The 21,609-nt window shown below is 47.9% G+C and overlaps 1 protein-coding gene across 6 annotated transcripts in view; it reads left to right on the forward strand.

Annotated features, from left to right (window-relative positions):
• LOC148028984 (uncharacterized) overlaps positions 1-21,609 on the forward strand; it is a 161,507-nt gene that overhangs the window by 95,570 nt on the left and 44,328 nt on the right. For all 6 annotated transcript variants that reach the window (XR_015692358.1, XM_087687772.1, XM_087687773.1 and 3 more), the window contains 3 exons: positions 13,058-13,137; positions 13,230-13,365; positions 13,527-13,710. Coding sequence is in view for 5 of the 6 variants with exons in the window: in XM_087687772.1 (XP_087543898.1) it covers positions 13,058-13,137; positions 13,230-13,365; positions 13,527-13,710 (400 nt within the window). In the remaining variant the exon portion in view is untranslated. The remainder of the gene's footprint in view (positions 1-13,057; positions 13,138-13,229; positions 13,366-13,526; positions 13,711-21,609) is intronic.

Below are 21,609 nucleotides of genomic sequence, written 5' to 3' on the forward strand. Positions count from 1 at the left end.
CTACTATGGATGTATGAGTTTTGGGAGTGTGATGACCCTTCAGAGGTATCATATGTGATGACCCTTCAGAGGTATCATATGGTAGATGCATTGCCTCCATTGGAAATCCCACCTCCTTATACATGCGAGGGATGTATTTTGGGTAAAATGCATAGGTTTGTTTTTAAAAAGGATGGTGCAATGCATGCTGTCCAAAAAATGCAGCTTATTCACTCTGATGTTTTGTGGTGCCATGAGCTGCACTTGGGGCCATCTTTACTTCGTCACAGTTATTGATGACCTCTCTCGGTATACATAGTGTATGGGTGGAAAGCTGAATCTGATGTGTTTATGTATTAAACATCTTGTTGTAAAGCTTGAGGCTGAAATTGGCTTGAAAGTGCAGACACTTCGCATGGATAGAGAGGGAGAGTACATGTCTCGTGCTTTTGAGACATATTTGCTTGACCATGGCATTACACATCTGGCCACCATTAAAATGACACCTTAGCAAAATGGTGTTGTTGAAAGGAAAAATTGGATACTTATAGAGATGACTCATTTTATGCTGAAATGCAAGTGGCTGCCTTATAAATTTTGCCTAGAAGGCTTTCGATATGCATATCATGTGTTAAATCGTGCACCTACTAAGGCATTGAAGACAATCACACAGTTCAAAGCTTGGTATGGCAAGAAAATCAAAGTTAACTACTATCGCGTGTTTGGCTGCATAGCCTATACACATGTTCTGAAAGAGCTTCATGGGAAGCTTGATGACAAGGCTGTGAAATGCATATTTAATGGCTATAGTTGAGAGCAAGGGCTATTGCTTGTATGACCCATGCACAAAGAAAGGTTTTGTTAGTAGGGATGTCATATATGCTGAAAATACTGTATTTTCACATGATCAGTTTCAAATGCTAGCCACTTGTCTTTGAGGGTCTTTTGCCACTCTCTTTGGAGTCACATGCCTATTGTAAATGGCAGGATAGACATAATACAACAAGTTATTGTTGCACCACATGCTCCCGAATAGGAGGGTTTTGATGATGCTTTGCAATGTGTAGTGGGAGATGCAGTACAACATGAAAGGGCTGCTGTGGATGCAGCCAAAGGAGTCTTGATAGGGCTGCTATATACTTTGCAAGAGAGTAAAATGGATGCTCCCTTACCTTAACGCACTCAAAGGGCTGCTGGATATGCAACATATGATGCAAGGGGGGTACATTTGGCTTATTTTTTGGAAGTAGATGATAGTGAAGAGCATGTGTTTATGAGCTCACTGTTGGATGATGATGAGCCTACTTCCTTGGACAAAGCTCCGCAAGATGTACATTGGATGTAGGCCATGTAGGATGAATTGGACTCTATTGCTATTGACTCTACATGGGATCTTGTGGATTTACCACTTGGTAAGAAGGCCATTGGCATCAAATGGATTTTTAAACTTAAACGCAAGGTTGATGACAGTATTGGGTACAAAGTACGGTTGAAAGCAAAAGGCTATGTGTAGAAGAAGGGCATAGACTATGAGGAAACTTTTGCTTCTACATCCCTTATGAGTACGGTGAGATGTGTGATTGTTGTGGCTGCAAATTATGGTTTGAAAGTACATTAGTTGGACATTAAGACAACATTTTTGAATGGGGATTTGCACGAGGATGTTTGTGTGTCACAACCTTTAGGGTTTGCGCTTATGGGGAAAGAGCACATGGTATGCAAGGTGCATAAAGCTCCCTATGGTCTCAAATAGACTCCTTGTGCATGGTACTCTAAAATTGATGTTTATTTGGCTAACAAAGGGTTCAAAAATAGTCTGATTGCTCCCACTTTGTACATTAAGAATGAAGGGGACTTGTTGATTATTATTCTTTATGTGGATGACATGTTGCTCATTGGACCTATAAAGGGAAAAATTACAGATTTTAAGGCTAAATTAATACATGCATTTGCTATGTTAGATATGGGCTTCCTACACTATTACTTGGGGATTTAACTCATTCAAAATCAGCATGGCATCATCATATCACAGTCACAATATGTGGATAAGTTGTTACATAGGCTTTTCATGCAATTGCAATTTACAACTAGGCTATTTGTTGTCTTATTTATCTTTGCAACACACGCCCTAGCATTCAGTATGTAGTATCTCAGATGAGTAGGTGTATGCATAGCCCATTGAGCATACATTGGCGAGTTGTTAAGCAAATCTTCAGATATTTGATTAATCTGAAGAAACTAACACGAGTCATCCTTGATCCGTCGCCTGTCATCGCTGACCTACCAGCGTGCTCCCGCAACCCCCGTCTCTCACGTTGACTCGCCACAGCGCTCCCCCATGACCCAACCGTTCCATCCGCCTGTCCCCTCCCGTGCCGCGTTGTGCCTCTTCCCCCTGCCAGACTGTCGCGCCATCGTGCTGCTTTCAACAACACTGTCCCGCACCTGTCCCCCCCTAGCTTTGGCTCTGCCAGAAAAACCTCTTCGCGCCAACCTCCCTCCGCCCTGGGTCCCCCCCCTCCAAATCTTGCGCTGACCCCCAATCAGACGCCCAACCTGACGTTCTCTGTTGTCCCCCCCCTTTCTGACCCCTATGCGCCTCCCAAATCTGACGCTCAGCCCCCTTCAACTCTCGTGCTGTCCCTCGTCCCTTTCAACTGGCAGCTCCAGGCCCCTCACCCGCGCGACTCATCGACATCGCACACCACCCCCACCCCACCCCGGTTACTCCCTTCATTTGCAGCAGCGCTCCCTCCCCTTCGCCAGTTCAGCAGTGTGATTGGCACGTTTTTCAATAGGGACGTGCAATGGAAACCTCCAGTCAGACCCCGGCACACTCAGCGAGTGCCCCCCAGTCAAATACCTTGCACGTAGTCCTCTCTAAGAAACAACTCTTAGCCGTCCGAGCTAAGGAGCTGGAGCTAATGGAAACAACGATTTATGGTTAGGTAGTAGGACATTCCCTTGCCAGGGCCCAGCTTTGGGACTGGCTACACTCCACGTTGCGCATCGGGACAACGCAGATCGAGGAGGCGGTCCTATTGGGCCAAGGGATCTTCATGGTCCGGCTCAGCTCAGCGGACGCAGGTCGCGAGTTACTCGTCAGTTCACCATATGCGTCCACGAAGGGGGTCATACACATGGTTCCTTGGTAGGCACTCCACAACAGGTTTCTTTGGCACCCTTCTTCTCCCCGGCTTGGCGATTGAGTATCGCCAGTTGGTGGAAGACTTTGGACGGCTTTTCGGCACTATTCTTTCCGTGTCCTTCACGGATGCAGTGACAGCTGCAGGAGTCCCAAAGGTACGGGTGGTAGTGAAAGAGGTCAAGAATATCCCACAGTTCCTAGAGATTGAGGCGGGCAGGCACTTCTTTAGGCAACAGGTCATTGTGACGGGGCAGGGAGGGTAGTGTCTGTACTGCCACGACTTTGGGCATCAGGCAGCATGTTGCATGCGTTTCGGAGCTAAGGTGGCTCAGTCAACAGGCCCGTAGGTGGACGCTGATAGCTTCACACGGGTCCAGAGACGATAGAGAGGGAGATGGCATGGGGGGCATAGCCAACGTCTCAAACCCAGCCTCGGCAGCAGGGAGCAGGTGGGCGTGCGACGCCCCCTCGGCAGTGCACTCCACAGCCCCCTCTGCCCGCCCCACCTGGCAGGACCGCAGCCCCCCACATCCACCATCCGCTTCACAGACTACCTCTCTTGAGTTCCCACAGCCCCCACACCCACCGCGCGCCCCCTCCCCCCCCCCCCCCCCCCCCCCCCCACACACACACACACACACACACACACACACACACACACACACACACCCACACCCACCCACCCGCCATGAACTTCCGTCCATCTCGCCATCCTTGGATCATCCTCCCCCCCCCCCCCCCCCCCCCCCCCCCCCCCCACCTCTCGTACCGAGCATCCCCCATGATCCGCACCTGGTTCAGGCGATCCCCCCAAGACCCACCCCCCCTCCTTCCACAAGAGGTGATGAGCCACACACGCCTACATCCTCTTCGCACCAGCAGTCCTCCCTCCCCCCATACAACCACCAGCTCATCCATCCCTGCCGCCCGTCACACTTTTCCGAGACAGGTACACCTGTTGCCACAGGAGTTCTTCCGCAGTGGCCCATGGTCCTACTTGAGAGTTGCGGAGCACGGAGAGTTTCCACTACCTCTAGAGGTGGGGATCTTCGTGGTTCGTAAGTTAAGGAGGGGCAAGGTCCATCTACTAGCACCACCGGATGGACCACTATGCTTTTCTTCTTTAGTCCTCTCACTCGGGGGAGTCGACGATGACACAGATAGAGGAAGAGTTGAAGAGTCAGGTGGCGGACCACACCTCCCAGCGGATGGGTGCCGAGGTCCCTGACCTGAGCATTATCTTTCGAGCCCCTCCACAGTGGAGAGCTCCGAGGGATGTGATCGAGTGGCCCTTGGCACAGGCGGCCCGTTTCTACCAGTGCACAGAGTCTTGACTCTCAGCATAGCTGATAGATGCATTGATAGTATCACTTGGAACTTCTATCACCCCTATGGTCCGGCCGAGGGCCACCATGGGCCGTCCTGCCCGGCGGAAAAACGAACCTGTATGCCTCATAGCTGCTTCTCGTCATCAGCAGTCTCCACACCGAACAGTGGGGCACCTTGCATCCTGGATGTGAATAGCCTCCACTACAGTGGGGCACGTGGTTCCAGGAAATTGATTATTCGGCAATAGTTGCACCCTGCCCTTGCCGGACGGATCGACATCTTACTTCTACAGGAGCACAAGCTCACTCTCACCCAGGCTCAATGGGTAGGGAAGGTACTCCCAGGCAGCTCGCTCACTTACTGGGAGCACACCATAGGTGCCCATGGTAGGAGTGGACGCGTATGCACCTCTATTGGTCCGAGTCTTACCGCTTGTGTTCGAGATCACGAGACGATAGTGGCAGGGAGGTTGCTATGGATCGGATTGGATATTGGGGACTCGTTCCTTGGAGTCCTTAATATCTATGCCCCTACGGAGGCTAGGGCACGTAGCAGGTTCTGGGTGGAGATCGCGGAAGGACTCCCAGAGGTGGACTCTTGGATTGTTGGAGGAGACTTCAACAACCTAGAGGTTTTGGAGGACCAGCAGGGCAGAGGGAGAAACTACCAGGGCATGGCCGGGGAGGAGCAGGAGGCATGGGAGGTGTTTCTGCTGGCAGTAGGAGCATGGGATGCCTGGAGAGACCTGGCCTTCCACAGGAGGGAGAGGTCGCTGGACTTCTCTTGGGGATTTAGGTGGCTAGGTGGAGTCCCGCTAGAGTGGTTGGACAGGTTTTATGTGGGAGAGTGGGAAGGCTCTCCGGGAGGCCAGATTGGGCAGTTGGCAGGCACCACGTTGTCCGATCATTGCCCGGTTCTCCTGACACTAGATCCCCCTAGCATCTGCCCTAGATATACGATCTTGTTGGATCCTTGACTCGATCTACAGGAGGGAGGAGGTGACGAGACAGACAGAGCAGATTTGGACCAGAGAGTGGGGCAGGGGGGGCCAGATTGCAGAGGAGGTTGCAGAGGCCCTAGTTGAGTCGAGCTGAATCTGCCAAGAGGCAGCCATACAGGCCAGGCCGCAGAGCTGGGAGGAGGAGGGAGCACTCCGGTGGGACCTTGCAGCCACGCAGAGATTATTACAGGAGGCACCAGGGAATCCCACTCTCCACGCACAGGAGGTGCGTGCACGAGCAGCCATTGCTGGACTAGAGGACAAGCGCTCTGAGTTCTCTTTCCACACCTCAGCAGCTTTCTGGGCGCGGAAGGGGGACACGATGTGTAGGGAGTTTTTTCAAGTGTACCAGCCTCGCACCTCAGGAGAGCAGATACGCAGCCTCTGAGATTAGTATGGGAGGATCCATTCTAGCACAGACGAGGTGATGGAGATTGCCACCGAGTACTATAGTCGCCTCTTCTAGCAGGAGATAGCCTCAGCTAGAGGACATCGATGTAGACAGCAGGTCTGGGATAACATCCTGTCCCTCGTCACAGAGGAGATCTGACGCTCCCTCCTAGCCCCCTTCACAGAGAAGGAACTAGAGGAGGCTTTCCATACACAGGACGGGCAGGAATGCCCGGGAGAGGATGGCCTCTCTAAGGCTTTCTTCACTACCTTTTGGGAAGTGGTGAAGGACCCCCTACTGATGGCCTTTCAGGAGATTTTCACTTTAGGACAGATGCTAAGGAGTCTATCGGCAGGCCTTATCAGTCTTCTCCCCAAAGGGGGAGACCGGTTGGAGCTTTCCCAGTGGAGACCGATCACCTTATTATCAGTGGCCTATAAGGCAGTGGCAAAGATGATTGGTAGGCGACTACGCCCCTTGCTTCGAGACATCATCCATGACACACAGACAGGCTTTGTCCAGGATAGGAGCATCCTGGACAATGTATTGATCTTCTTTGAGGGGACATAGTGGGCCCAGTACAGTGGGCAGAGACTGGCCGTACTACTCTTGGATTTTGAGAAAGCCTATGACAGGGTGGATTGGGATTTCCTAGGGGCACCATGGTGAGGTTGGGTTTTCTCCAGCCTTGGATTTCTGGGGTCTCCGCACTTCACAGATTGGCCACCAGCAAGGTTCTCATAGGAGGGAGGCGAGGGGAGGAGTTTCGACTGGAGAGATCGGTCCGACAGGGCTGCCCCTTGGCCTCGTACGTGTTCCTTCTCTTTCAGGTTCCTGCTCTTTGCAGAGGCGATGTCTCACTTCCTCAGGTCACGTGTGAGCGGTTTACGCGGCCTTCGACTTCTAGTAAGAGAGGAGACCGAGTTGTTAGACTCAGAGTATGCAGATGATACAACGCTCTACATAGAGGACGACGAGTTGATGTTGGAGAGAATGAGGTTGGCTCTTGAGGTGTTCTGTTCTGTAGCGGGAGAAAAAATCAACTGGCGAAAGTCGGTTGGTTTTCTTACAGACCCGGACTCTAGCACGGAGTGCGCGTCCACCTGGGATTTAGATGGGTGAGCAGAGGACAGACCGTCTGGTACTTAGGGTTCCAGGTGGGACTCAACATCACTCCCGCCCAACAATTTCTTCCAGTCCTCCATTCTATTCGGAGGAAGCTGACCTACTGGAGCACGGCTCGCCTCTTACTAGCCGGCCGAGCCCTGGTAGCTAACCAAGTCTTCCTAGCGATGGCCTGATACATCGCCTCGTGTTGGTGCTTCTCCTCCTCCGTAATGCAGCTTCGCCGCCTAGTGCGGAATTTCCTTTGGTTTGGGTTAGACGGCTCCAGGGATTCCAAGGCCAAGGTGGCGTGGGCAACCATTATACGACATTAGTCAGAGAGAGGGCTTTGGATCATAGACCCAGAGTATCAGAGTATGGCCCTCCTGGGCAAGCTAGTTGTTTGCGGCCTCACATCGGGAGGGCAGACCTGGAAGGTCCTATTGCAGGAGGTTCTTCAGGACTGTAGTTTGAGGCTTGGCGGTGAGTGGAGGCCGTCCCTGAGATGGATCTTCACGTCAGCCCAGATCACCCTTTCTACGCAGCTTGCTCCACGTGTGGCAAGGCCTCCGTAAGGCCCTAATCCAAAGCCCCCCAGGCTGCCAGGAGGAGATAGACTGTCAGTTGGTGATTTGGAATCCCCTGGTCAGGGACCGAGAAGGGGCACAGATTGGCAAGCGCCTCCACATCTAGTGGGCTGGTTGGGAGGCTGGCCCGGCTCGTACCATCAGGACATGGCGGGAGGCGTACAGGATGGCAGACCAAGAGGTGCTGAAGCAAGTATTAGGCTGCCAACGAGGAGTGGAGCTGAGGAGAAGGGAGATAGACACAGCGACACAGCGATACCTCAGGAGTTCTAAATGAGGATAGAATATACACGTTGGTGTCCTCGAAGTTAAATGACCTAGACGGTGTCAGGATATTAAAGGCCATGGAGAGTTTTGATAGTGTTACCACTTGAAGATGATGGCAGCCAATCCCCGGCAGCAATGGGAGATTGGGTGACGGTTGTAGGAGAAAGATCTAATGTAGACTGAGCATGCATTGCAGTAAACATAAGCTATATGATGCTTGGGAAGAAGTTGGACAATAGGGTGACAGCAGTGGATAGGGTGCCAAGGGCGGGTGATGACCTAGTAGTAGTCATGATGGGCTGGGCAGCCACTGGAGGGAGAGCTAATGGCTGAAAACTGCAAGACAACAGCTAGTCTATTTATAGATAAGTGGATCCTCCCAAATTAGGGTTTGGTTATTGGACATAGGTACTCTAGGACTGCACACCATTTAATGAAATTGTGGCTAATTTACATGTTTTGGGCTGTTTTTAAGAGCTAATTAGTTTTATAATGCATTTTTTAGCTTAACATGAGTTACATCATTGGATCATAAAAGTACACAAGTTGAGAAACCCTTCACCCTTCACCCGCAGTTTGCATTTTTGCATTTCTGCGTTTTTGTGTTTTTGCGTTTAGGGTTTGTAGCAACAAAAAGGGGCGCCATCTTAGACTAACTATGCCTATTTATAGGCCACTCTCTCATTCATTCCTCACGGCTGATTCATTCAGTCCATCACCTCTTCTCTCCAGCCTCTCCACTACCCTCACACCCCTTCAAGAGGACATTGCGGTTCATGGTTCATGGCTGTCTTCATCATCTTCCTTGTGCTACGGCACCCTTGTTCCCTTGTATCACATTCACTCCATGATTCAAAACTTCATCATTCCATTCATCAGAGTTTCTTCTTTCTTCTCTTCTCTTCTCCATGTTTGCCGAGTTCACTCCGTGTTCCTCCCCGCCAACCCTACTATCTCGCTGGTCCGTCATCTTTTGACATGGTATCAGAGTTGGATCTGCTCAAACAACGGCAAAGATCCTCCACTCCAGTGAAGGCAAAGACCGGTGGCAGGTTCGGCTTCCACTTCTCTTCTTTTTCAGTTGCATCAAAATCTCGTTTTTGCAGATTTCAGGTGTTTCAGCTTGTTGCCCACACCCCGTTCGTGGAGGACATCTCAGCCGAAGCTGTCCATTGTTGTCTCCATCAGTTGGCGCCTGATTTCCAGCCCTCTTCACGCAGTTTGGAGCTGATTCCAGCCAGGCAACTGTTGTTCATGTGCAGACCTGCTGCCATATAGCTTGCCATGCCATCACAGTCTTGCTGCCTGCGTTTTTAGTCTTTCTCTCACTTGTTGCCTAGGTTTTTAGACTTTCTCTCTCCTACAGGCTATCTTGCCTGCGTTTTTAGTCTTTCTCTCTCCTCACTTGCGTTTTTCTACTGGTTGCTATCTCTTATTGCTGGTCACATCCTCCTTCCACTGGCAGCTCACTTCTAGCCCTTCCACTACCCTCCCACCCCTTGCGGCGGATATTGCGGTTCGTGCTTCACACTGCCCTCACACCTCTTGAGGTGGACGTTGCGGTTCGTGGTTCATGGTGGCTGACCTCTTCCTTCTTCAGAAAGACACACTGATATCCATGGCTTCTTTACCAATAGATGACCAGACTACTTGGTGCTCCTACTGTGGTACCACCGGACATCCCACCGAAGGCTGTCGACTTCGACCTTTGCTCCCTACCCCCCCCGGAGTATATGCGTCTTCCAACAGGCACTCATTGTGCCACCTCTCCCTTCTGGGCCATAGAGATCATTCTACATTGGCTATCAAAGGACTATGCTCAAGGCAATAAGATGCATCCGATGCGCACTAAGTCCTTTTGAGCACATGGAGGATCAATTGGCGCTACGACCTCTTGGAGATCGTCACAATATCAGCGGCAGTCTTCTCTCACTTATTTTCAGATACAGTGGCTTCCACGACCTACGGATCTGCAGTCCGCTCCATCGAGAGACAGTGATTGTTTGATACCGTCTCCTCGCTAGTCTACTCCTTCGAGAGACAGTGGTTGCTCGACTCCTTCCTCTTCTTCGGCTACCCAGTCTGCTCCACTGAGAGACAGCGACTGTTGCCCACCCCTTGCTCATTTTGAGCCCCGCCCTCGACTACTTAGGTTCGAGAGGCTACCTTTGGGAGCTCTTCGGCATCCCAGATACCTTTTTCGGCACGACCGGCGGCACTTCTTCGTCATCAGACATTTCGGAGTTCGTGATCCATGAGTTTTTGGATTCCCTATCTACTTCAGAGGGGGATGTTATTTCTTTGCCCTCAGAGGGGGCATCTACTTCTTCTTCGACTTCAGCGGGGGCTCCTCCACCTCCCACCTCAGAGGCGGAACCTACTCCACATGAAGTTCTTCACCTATCCTCTACTTTCTTTGGGTGGCTGTCTTCGACTAGTCATCTCTTCTACTGATACCCAAGATCTTCAGGTACCACCTAGATCGGGATCTCGGAGGTTTAGCCGCGACTTGGTGACGAGGCCTTCATATTCCTTCCAACATGGATGCACGGAGCTAGTGGCTTCTCTCCCGAGGTTGAGTTTTGGGTTCTCCAGTTCACTCTATCTACTGGTCTTTACTGCAGGTTCCCTTTGCGGTGGAAATCTTGGATCTTAGGGGTTCTCTACATATTCTTGCCTTGGTCACTTGGTCAACATGGAGCCACCTCCCGAGATCGAGTACGGGCATATCCTTATGTTTCTCGGCACCATACAAAGTCCGACATTCCTCCTATGCATTGCATGTTTTCATCATCTTTGTACTAGGGCGCTTGGGCGAGTGAACAATTTCCCCATGCGGGATACTGTCCAAGTGGCACCTGCTACATGAGCATTCTTCAGCATGTAGCATTGCATCTCCACCTCACTCTTCTCTTGTTCCCCTTTTTGGGCCTGAGAGGGGGTGTTGAGAAACCCTTCACCCTTCACTTGCAGTTTGCGTATTTGTGTTTCTGCGTTTTGCGTTTAGGGTTTGCAGCCCCAAAAAAGGGGCGCCATCCTAGATTGACTATGCCTATTTATAGGCCACTCTCTCATTCATTCCTCACGGCTGATTCATTCAGTCCATCACCTCCTCTCCAACCTCTCCACTACCCTCACACCCCTTCAAGAGGACATGGCGGTTCGTGGTTCGTGGTTTGTGGCTGTCTTCATCATCTTCCTTGTGCTACGGCACCCTTGTTCCCTTGTATCACATTCACTCCATGATTCGGAACTTCATCATTCCATTCATCAGAGTTTCTTCTCTCTTCTCTTCTCTTCTCCACGTTTGCCGAGTTCACTCCGTGTTCCTCCCCGCCAACCCTACTGTCTCGTTGGTACGTCATCTTTTGACACACATATGCACAATAAAAATCTGCCATTCGTATCTTTCCCATGCTACACATGGAGGTGAATCAAAGCACATGCTTTCAACTACATGTATATGATGATACAACACATTGCTGACTTAGATACTACTGCTCAGATAATCAGACTGAGCAAACCACCTCTCCATATGAATACTCCTAAATGTACGAGATGGCCATATGCCATGGAGGTACCGTTTCGGGAACTAAAAGACAAACATGTAGGGCAGTAGTATGACTTCCCCTTTGGGGCTGATAGCAATGATAGAGGAGGTTGAGCAAGACGAGGAAAGTGCCTTGATTTAGGATGTTAAAGAAGAAGATTGGAATGAACTATATTTAGAAGACATTGTTGGAGAAGAAAGGGGTCAATTGTCTTTAGAAGATGTTGAGGTAAGACATGGGGAACTGCTAGACAATATGGAAATGATAGGAGAGATGGTTGTTTTGAGAGAGGTAGAACCATTTGAGGAAGAGGGTAATGAGAGAAAGCAATCCATTAGAGAGACCTTGTCTTTTGAAAGCCAAGTGTTGGAACAACCAAGAAGAAGACCTAAAGATCCCGAAAAAGACTGGATGATAGACAATTCATCTTTCACAAGTCGTGGAGGAAATGCACATGCTTGGTGGCTGGAAACTGTTAGAGACAGTTTTGTTTGAGCTTTGGTGAAAATGCAGCTGTAAAAGACATTTTTGGTGATGATGCTGCTGCAGCAAGATACAGGAGGAGGAATGGAAAATGCAATACAAATGGAGAATGGACCTGGATAGCAGATGGGTAACAGGCTGCAAGTGAAACATGGGCGAAATACAGGAAATGGAACTGCTATAAGGAAATGTCAGTGAGAAAATGGATGAAAAAAGCCAAACACAGGAGGGACCAGCATGCCAGATCCCACAAAATACCATGTTTAAGTGAGAATGTGGTAGGAACGTGTGGCATTGATGAGCTGAACAAAAGTGAGTGCACCAAACATGAGCATGTGAACAGCACATGAACAAGGAAGAGATGTGGGTAAAATAAGGTTCCATTAACTATGCTAGGGCCAAAATGACAAGGCATGAGTGGACACTTGTAGAAAGTAGCAAAAGACAATGGATAGCCAAGGTTCAAGTAATAAAATAAATCAATGCTTGACTTACAGTCAAGATCTCCTAATGTCTTGTGCTGGCTTAGTGAGTTCAGAAGTCAGAGATGACCATAATGCTAACATGATAACGTTAGTGCCAAATGACAAGGCATGGATGGGACACTTGATGAAGAAAGTACCAGAAGGCAATGGATAGGCAAAAGGTTCAAGTAATGAAATAAAACAATGTTTGACTTACAGTCAAGATCTTTTCATGTCTTGAACTGGCTTAGTGAGTTAAGAATTCAGAGATGACCATAATGCTGACATGATAAGCAGATGACTGAGATAGCGCAGTTCTTGTATTAGTGTTGTGGGGGAGATATCAAAGGACCTGCACTAGATGACACGTGTGGTTGGGTGGTGATGTTCTAGTGGTGGCTAATGTCACTTTTAGAAGCCAGCCTGCCACTCACCTTCCACTGTTTGGGTTGAGAAAAGGGAAGATGATTTCGAGAAGTAGAGTCTGATATTGCGCATGGGAAAGGCTCCTATAGAGTCCTTCCACATCATCAAATGAGTGCATGTTTGTCTACCTTCTTGTTGCATATGATTTGAATAGGATGATGGCCTTCTTCGCAGTCACTCTAACATACTGCAATGTTCTAATGCTCAACATGGTTATGGTCCAAGTTGTAGGAAATGCATTTTATGCCTTAGGCCTGTGTTTCAGAACCTGCAATAGAAGTTTTCATTTTGATTGTAATTTTTTTTTTTCACTCACTTTTCTTTGCAGTGGATACCTCCAAAGCTAACTGTCCCACTACTCAACCTGGTGGACAGCATCTTCCAATTGCAGGAGAGAGGTTGGATAAGGTTAGTACATGGCTTCATGATTTTCAGTAATTGAAAAAGCTGCATTCAAATCCATGCATGATCTTTGATCGTATTATCATCATGACCTGCAGACGCCAAGTCTTTTGGATGGCAAAACAAATTTTGCAGTTAGGAATGGGTGATGCAGTTGATGACTGGTTGGTCACACAAATTCAGCAGCTTAGACGGGAGGATCTAGTCGCATCAACAATAAGTTTACTGCAAGAGGTTTTGTTTCTGAAACTTGAGAACAAATGTTTCTGGATTTTGTGCTTATATATGCTACTGTTTGTCATGTGCTCTGATAGAGTTTGTTATATGATCATCCACAATTTTCATAGCTGGTTTTCACTGTAAATGTTTATCAAGATAGTTGCTACTGTGTGCAGACTCTCTGGCCTGGTGGTATCTTTATCACAAAAAAGAGAAAAGCTGAGAGCAGTTCTGGAGTAGCTGACACCTCAACCAAAATGAGCAAACAAGCCTCTCAAAAAGGAATGGATCAGTCTGCTTTCTTTGAGTCACAATTAGAAGCATCTCGATGTGCTAGTGTGGTACATGATGTTCTAGTTGGTAAGTCCCTGTTCTGAATCAATCAAAAGCTTTTATAATACACAGGACTTGGTCAAATTGTATGTATATGCAAATTTATAGTTTCACTTTTATTGATGCAGGCTGACAGTTATTACAAAAGGACATTCTTTTCCTTTGCTGATTTCCAATTTTAGAACATTGACATCCTCTTTTGTTAATTATGTAGAATTATGTGAGATGGAAATCAACTTCCATCTCAACTTGCTAGGTGAACAATATGCAAAAGTTAACTGATAGTTTAACTTAAGTGAAGTGAGTATGGAAAATAAGTGGATTTGAGAGGTTCATGAAAGGAGGAAGGCTCATAAAGAGCCAGTATATGATGAACAGGGCTTGATATTGGGCAGTTCCAAGGACAAGTCTATAAGTGGATATTGCTAAAAGATGATTGTTTATATACGTTAAAAGAAAAAGGAGCTAAAATAGGGTTCAAGGCACTTCATGATTGTGGGTGGCGTTGCAGTCACACTTTTCTTATGTCTTAAGCATATATTGATGCAAGCACATACACAAATTGTTTTTGCAAGAGAAACATTGCAAGTATATCAACGTACAGTTCACCTTAAGTACCATTTCGACTGAAGTACTCATACAATATTTTCTTCTTATTCATTTTTGTTTTGTCTGAATACATTGTACTAATCAAGTTCACACACTGTACTTTCTTTGCAACACCTAGTGTATCCTCACATGTGCTCCAGTCTGCTGCCCTCTTGAACAGTTGGCTGCTGCTTTTTGCAGTGAATCAGCTGCCTAGGTCTGCTGGTTATATATGTGCCTATGGCCAAAGAGAGAAGATAATTTGGACTACTCTCACCTAGTCTTTACCTTGTGTTGATCATTGGATAGCAATTGGAGATTTTAACATCGTAGAAACTTTGGAGGATAGAAGGGGAAAATGCATAGCTGTTATCCAAGGGGGAGAGGAGACATCTTGGGAGGAACTTGGCTTCCACATCAGGGGATAGGACCCCTGGTTCATGGCAAAGTTTGGCAGATCTATAGGTTCTCTTCAGTTCTGCAGAAGAGATGGGACAATTGGGGCCAGGATTTCTCCCGGTTAGACAGGTTTTACATAGATGACTAGGTATGTGACAGAGGAGGCCTAGTTGGTTATGTTCCAGGAACCACTTTATCGGGCCATGCACAGGTACAGTTGGGTTTTATGGAGGGAGCCACAGGAATTGCTACCAGCATTAGAGTTCTTGTGCATTTATATTATAATGAGGATCTCAGAGAGGATACTACCAGGATTTGGGGGGCTAGACTCTTCTCATATGGCAGGGCAGCTAGAGACTTCTGACTTGGATGAGAGTTTGCAAGAGGTTAGATATTTTTTGAGATAAGGCTAGGAGGAGGAGAGGTCTCTTAGAGAGAGAGAGGGGGCTGCCAAAGCTTCATTGGCAGCACATCAAAAGAGGAAAGGCAACCAAGATACATGTGGGTGGCTGAGGGGATGCATGCTGCCAAGCAGAAATAGATACTATGAAAGAGGTGAGAGCAGAGTATAAGTAGCATATGGAAGTGCTTCCTTTTGGACACATCCAAGGGATAGGGTGAAACAAAGATTGCTTTCGCACTATAGGTCCCAAACACTCTTGCAGGGTGTTAGAAGAATTAGGAGAGTAGTCGGATCTCTTGCTTAAGGGCCACAAGGGGCCGGGTAGGTGGCCATTGATTATTATACTTCCATGTCTAGCTCAATGACTAAAATGCAAGCTCTGAGAGAGATAGAGAGGTTGTATGGTAGAGTACACGAGGGTGGTTAGATGCTCTCTATCTCTCTATTAATTCTATCAAGAAAAGAAAATTCTATTAATAACACCTTGGAGAAAAAATCCGAGGCAAAATTTCAAGTACAAGGAACTCTGTAGAGAGTAGTGAAGTACATCACAAATACAATGGTTGCGTGAACAACCAATCCAATGGGTTATCATGGCAAACCATCTTAGGGGCAGTATGGAAAAAAGTGTAGGAGTCCTCTCTTCTCTTCCTTAGCCTCTCAGAGTTTCCATGCATTGTCTCCCATCTCATGCGGAGAGTATGGATGATCTTTATCTAAATCCTGATTGGGTGAAATATAGATGATCGTGGTTCTGAGAGGCTCTCCCTTTTATAGCTTGCAAAGTCGATCTAGTTAGCCTAATTGACACAACTATTAACCTTTGTTAGTCATCTTGGAAATATTCTAGGAAATATTCTCTTTATCGTTGGGTTAGAGGAGGTGTTATCTTTGAATCCTTATCAAGGGGGTTGCTAGCCTCCTTGTGACCCCCTAGCCATGGCCCGTCTCATTTCCCCTAGGGCCCAAAATAGGGGTCCTTGATAATTCCCACACACCACAACATAATGCAGTGTGCATTGAGTTGCTACTAGCTTAACTACTCTAACCAACCTGAAGGCTAGATCCACAAAGGTCATCTTTTTGCCGTTTGGTCACATAGACCTCATTTGACATACAAGTTAGGGCCCAACCAATGTTTGGGCTCACACATGTCTCCTAATAATGAGGGCCTTACATGCAGCATGGATCATTGGTGGTACCTTTTGAGGTTGGGACATTGAGCATGTCTAAGAAATCCATCCCAATATCAAGAATCGCATCTTTCAAGATGCCAAAGCTAAACTCGCTAGAGTTGTTTTCCCCATTCATATCATGTGTTTTTAGAAAACAAGCCATAAATGTATGTAGCAATGACATTTATCATAGACTTGTGTCTTGCATCTAACCATCTATCACAGACAATGCTATATTCATATTTCTTCCACTTTTGCCTATGGTGAAGAAAGTCATAGTCAATGCAGTTAACATCACAATGCCTTTTGTACACAAGCTATGATACGGAAATGGCTTATAGCTTTGATCAACTTGCCCTATTGCCTTCACCATGCCAAGGAATTATGGACTCTTTACTCTCCAAAAGAGATATCTTCTACATAATGTTCGCCTCCATATGTGCTTGTATATCCCATGCTTTTGCCAAAGCACCTTGTGATTTAGACAACTTTTTTTTTTTTTCTCACATGCTTTTGAGAGAGAGATTTCCTAGGATGCCCAATTCTTGCCACATTTGATGCATATACATTGCCACTAACATGAGAAGCATCTCTAGATTTGACACACATGTAATATTTGCCATAAAGTCTTGTACTCTAACACCACATACAATCTTCGATATATATTCTTAGCATTTCATAGTGCTGCATTGCATTTTTCAACACCAAGACCTGTCAAGCTCAAAATGGGTACCTTATATGTTGCAGCCCAATTGTATTTTTCAACACCAAGATCTATCAAGCTCGAAATGTGTACCTTATATGTAGCAGCCCACTATCCCAAGTGTGTCCACAATACTTACATATGCATATATATTTACCCATTTCCAACTGTTTTCACAATAGTCACATCATCCCATTTAGCTTTGTGTTTTCTTCCCTGTTTCAAAACCTAACATAAACTTAGTGTAAATGTGACATCGTCAATTTTATATGAAGACATTGCCAATCCAATTTTGCAGTAGCAGCTTGTTGCCTTTTAAATGATAGCAAAGCCCCAATTTCCAAGGTTTAGAATTTCAGCATTGACATTTGACCATGCAAGCTACTTGTTGGAGAGAGAGAGAGAGAGAGAGAGAGAGAGAGAGAGAGAGAGAGAGAGAGAGAAGGAGAAAACCTCTTCACATGATGGCTTTGTGTCATCATGTATCTTGTAATCCAGTAATCTTGTATTTTTTTTCGTAATTAATATAATTACCTTTTACGAAAAAAAAGAGAGAAGGACTCCAGCTGTTGTTTCACGGGCATGGAGAGAGAGAGAGAGAGAGTGTGTGTGTGACAGAGAGGGAGAGAGTGAGAAAGAAGAGAGAAAGAGAGAGAGAGAGAGAGAGCTGTTTACGGGGTCGACGCGATGGAGATGCTGTCGCCTGTGCGTCTAGCCCTAACGCCGCCCGTCTGACTTCCGTGTTGCCTTCTTCCCTGTCGCGAGGAGCTCCGTTGACCCTCAGTTTGCACAGGGACTGGTGACGCCGTCCTCCTGCCCCTCGTCGCCTGACTGGGTTTCAGCAGCGCCCGCCAGCCATTCAGCAAGGGAGCACATGGGCGACAGCTTGGCGCCCCCCACCTGAGCCGTTTCAAGATTGCCCTGCCCTGGGTTCCGCGCTTTTTGAACGAACAGCAGGATACTGAGCCAGAGGCGTCACTCTTTCTGCAGACCGGCACGTTCGTCAGCAAACAACTGTCAGGAAAATTAGGGCAGACCCGTGCAGAACAGGGGAGCAGACACGAGCCGCAGTGATGACTGCTCCTGCACAGTAGCTTTCGGACTGGGATTGGCATCCGCTAGGCTGCTGTGCACAGGCTGGAAAGAGAGAGACAGAGAGGGAGGGAGAGGGAGAGAGAGAGAGAGAGGCCTGTACCCCTGGGGGACTGCGACCTGTGAGCCACCCCTTCGCATTTCAGCTGCCTGCCGCCTGTTCCTGCAGCGATTGGCAGAGAGAGAGAGAGAGAGTTCTTGGCAGCGAGAGAGAGAGAGAGAGAGAGAGAGAGAGAGAGAGAGAGAGAGAGAGAGAGAGATGGCCGGTTTGGATCTGGATTTCCTAGACCAAACGGTGGCAGCACTTGGCCCGGATTCTGATGCTGAGGAACCGGAGGATATGGTTCCGTGCACTGAAGAATTGCCCCCGGGTCCTGACAACCAGCCTGCGGGTAAACGTACCAAGCATACCCCAGAAGAGATAGGTGTTACTCAGGATCGGTCCTATGCGCAGGTTGCTTCGGATTCTGTGGACTCTCAGGAGGTGGACTGGGAGCATCTGTTGGAATTTGCCAACACTCTGCTTGGTGAATATGTTCAACATAATCAGGAAGCCTTCTCCGACTCTGCTCCAGACGATGTTCTGGAAGCTACCGTCGACCCAAAAACTGTCCTACGCTCCTTTTCGGTATTTTATGCTCGCGCGGTGATACTCTTCTTCACTGGTCGCATCCCGCTGCTTTCCCGTATTCGCCAATGGCTGCAGAGTCTGCTACAAGGGGAATGTGTTGAAGAGATTTTTGTTGGATCCCGCGGTTTTTTTGAGGTCCTCTTGAAAACAGAGACGCACCGTGCTGCTCTCCTGTCTAAACTGCCTTTGTTTTTTGATCGTCGGTTGGTTCATGTGGTTCCTTGGCGCCCGATGGCAGATTTCCAGCGCCTCCTGCAACGTGAATGCCGTGTGTGGGTGAAAGTGGAAAATTGTCCGGCTGTTTATTGGCCGCTATTGAAGGATGCTATGGCCGCTGTGGGCACGGTTCTAGTCCCTCCCAGTCTCAGGGCTGTGAATCGCAACCGATTGTGCATGTTATGGGATACTGCAAGGAAACGGCCTGCCTGGTTACGCCTCAACTGCTCTGGTATGCATCCGTTACACTTTCGTTTGAAATGGGCCAATTTTGCAGGCCATTGCTTTTCCTGTGGACAGTTGGGGCACTTTATGGCTGAATGCCCAGAGCAACAATACGTTTCAGATGCGGGTCGTGTTGCTCCGCCCATGGAAGATATGGTCTGTGATACCCCGTCGTTGGATACTATCCCCCCGCCCCAAGTTCGGACCAAAGGCAAAGAACAGGTTTCGGGTCTGGATTCCCGTGCCATTGATTGGGTTGAAGTTCGTCCCAAAAAAGGCAACAGGATTGGTGCTGGCATGGAAAGTACTGTGCCTACTACCTCACAAGATTCCATGCGAACATATATGCGCAGGAAGGAAATGATGTCTTCCGAGCGCTCTGCTCCTGCTATGGTTTATTCAGCTCCCCGTCATCAGCCCGCCAGGAAAATGTATTCGGATCGTCTCAAGGGTCCACCTGCCCAGCTGGCTTTTGATACCAGAGGCAACATCATTACTCCGTGGGACCGTCGTTACCCACGTTCCAACCCCAAGCAAGCAGATATGCCGTCTACTTCCAAATCCGGTCCTCAGAACTCTTTTGCGGTATTGGCGGATTTCTTGGATGAGGGAGTCCTGGATATTCTCGCCGACAAAGTCAAATCGAGGCAAGCTGTGCCTCGTACCTAATTGTGTTTTGCATACACATGAAAATAGCCACGTGGAATGTGCGAGGAATTTGTTCTCGTCACAAGCAACATGCCATGTGGGCTGCATTGTACGAGAATCAGTGGGATGTCCTGTGCGCTGTTGAGCACAAGAGTCACGGTGATGCCGGTAAAGTTGTGGATTGTCATGGCTTTCGTTTGTTCTATGCAGGAACACAGGCCATGCATTACTCGGGTGTGCTCATGATTTTACATGCCAAATATCAGCCTGTTCTTATTAAAAATGATGTTCATGGCCGCTTTTTGTTGATTGAAATCTTATTCGAAGGGGAAATCCTATGGTTACTTGGCCTCTATGCTCCGAATGATTCGTTATCTCGCCGGGAGCTTTGGCAGACTTTGCAGACTTCCTTGTCACTTGGCAGACGGGGCTTCTTCATGGGGGATTTCAATATGTGTGTTGATTCTTCCCAGTCTACATCGGAACACTCAGTCATGGATGCGCCGGAAAGTCGTATGTGGCAAGAGTTGGCTCTTGCTGTTCTTAAGCAAGATCTTTGGTCCTGGCTACACCCGTCTTCTCCAGGCTTTACTTTCCATTCGGCCCAGTATGCCACAACATGGTCGCGGTTGGATCGTATATATATCATGCAGAATGATGATTTTCTGCCTGAGATGCTCGAAATAAAAGTGTTGCAGCAATATGTCTTGTCGGACCATTTCCCTCTGCAGTTCGAGTTGCTTGCGCAACCCATTGCCCCTTTCAAGCAATTTTTGGAGAGACTCCCTTTGCGTTTCAACTCGTCCTACTTAAAGCATACAATTTTCCAGGGCTATATGCAGCAATTGCTTGACAGATTCTTCTTGGACTTTTCCTCTCAGGGCACTGCGTCATTTGACAGATTGCTCTCTAATGTGCAGCGGGTTGCTCGGCAATATGGGATCTATTATGCCTCTCTTTGTCGGCGCCGTCGACAGGCAGCGGAGGACCTGCTGGTTTTGGTTCGATCCCTGCTGGTGGACACTCCGGATGATGCATTTTTGCTTGCACTGGCCATGCGGGTGGCCGATCTTATTAAAGAATTCCAGTTAAAATCGTATCAGCAGGCCAAATTGCAACATCTGACAGAGACTTTGCAGGACAGTGCATGTCAGACCCATAAGTTCTTTCGAGCTCTCCATGCCTCTCCCGCTCGAGAGAATATGACCAGACTCGAGGATGCACAAGGCCACCTTATCCTGGATCCACAGACTATTGTGCATATGTGCAGGAATTATTTCCGTGACCTTCTCGGTTCCGCTTCTTCACCTTCCACCCAAATTACTCAGGCCCGTTCGGTTTTTTATGACCTGGTCCGCAATCAGCTTCCACAGGACATGCAAGCTACTCTGGAGTCAGATATTGGCGAGGCAGAGGTTATGGATGTCTTGTTACACTTGCCCAAAGATAAAAGTCCGGGTTGGGATGGTCTCACCAATGAGTTCTTTGAAGCTTTCGCTACCCAACTGGCGAAACCATTGCAGGCCTTGTTTCAGCAGGTGTGGGAAACGGGGATCATGCCTCCCTCATGGAAACAAGGACTTATTAAACTGCTTCCAAAAGTTCCTTCGCCATCTAAGTTGACACAGTGGCGCCCCATTTCTTTGATGGGTTCAATGTACAAAATCTTTTCCAAAGTAATGGCGAATCGGCTCCATAAGCATCTCCCTGCCCTTGTGCACCCTCTCCAGTATGGTTTCATTAAGGGCCGAAATATTCTACACAATGTTTTGAATGCCAAATTGGCCATTGATTATGCCCGGCATTCTAATCAGGAGGTGGTACTGATTCAACTGGACGTGGAAAA

This window comes from Lygodium microphyllum, chromosome 11, assembly GCF_053477565.2.
Source record: "Lygodium microphyllum isolate KBCC chromosome 11, Lygodium_microphyllum_v1.1.10, whole genome shotgun sequence".
NCBI lineage: Eukaryota > Viridiplantae > Streptophyta > Polypodiopsida > Schizaeales > Lygodiaceae > Lygodium > Lygodium microphyllum.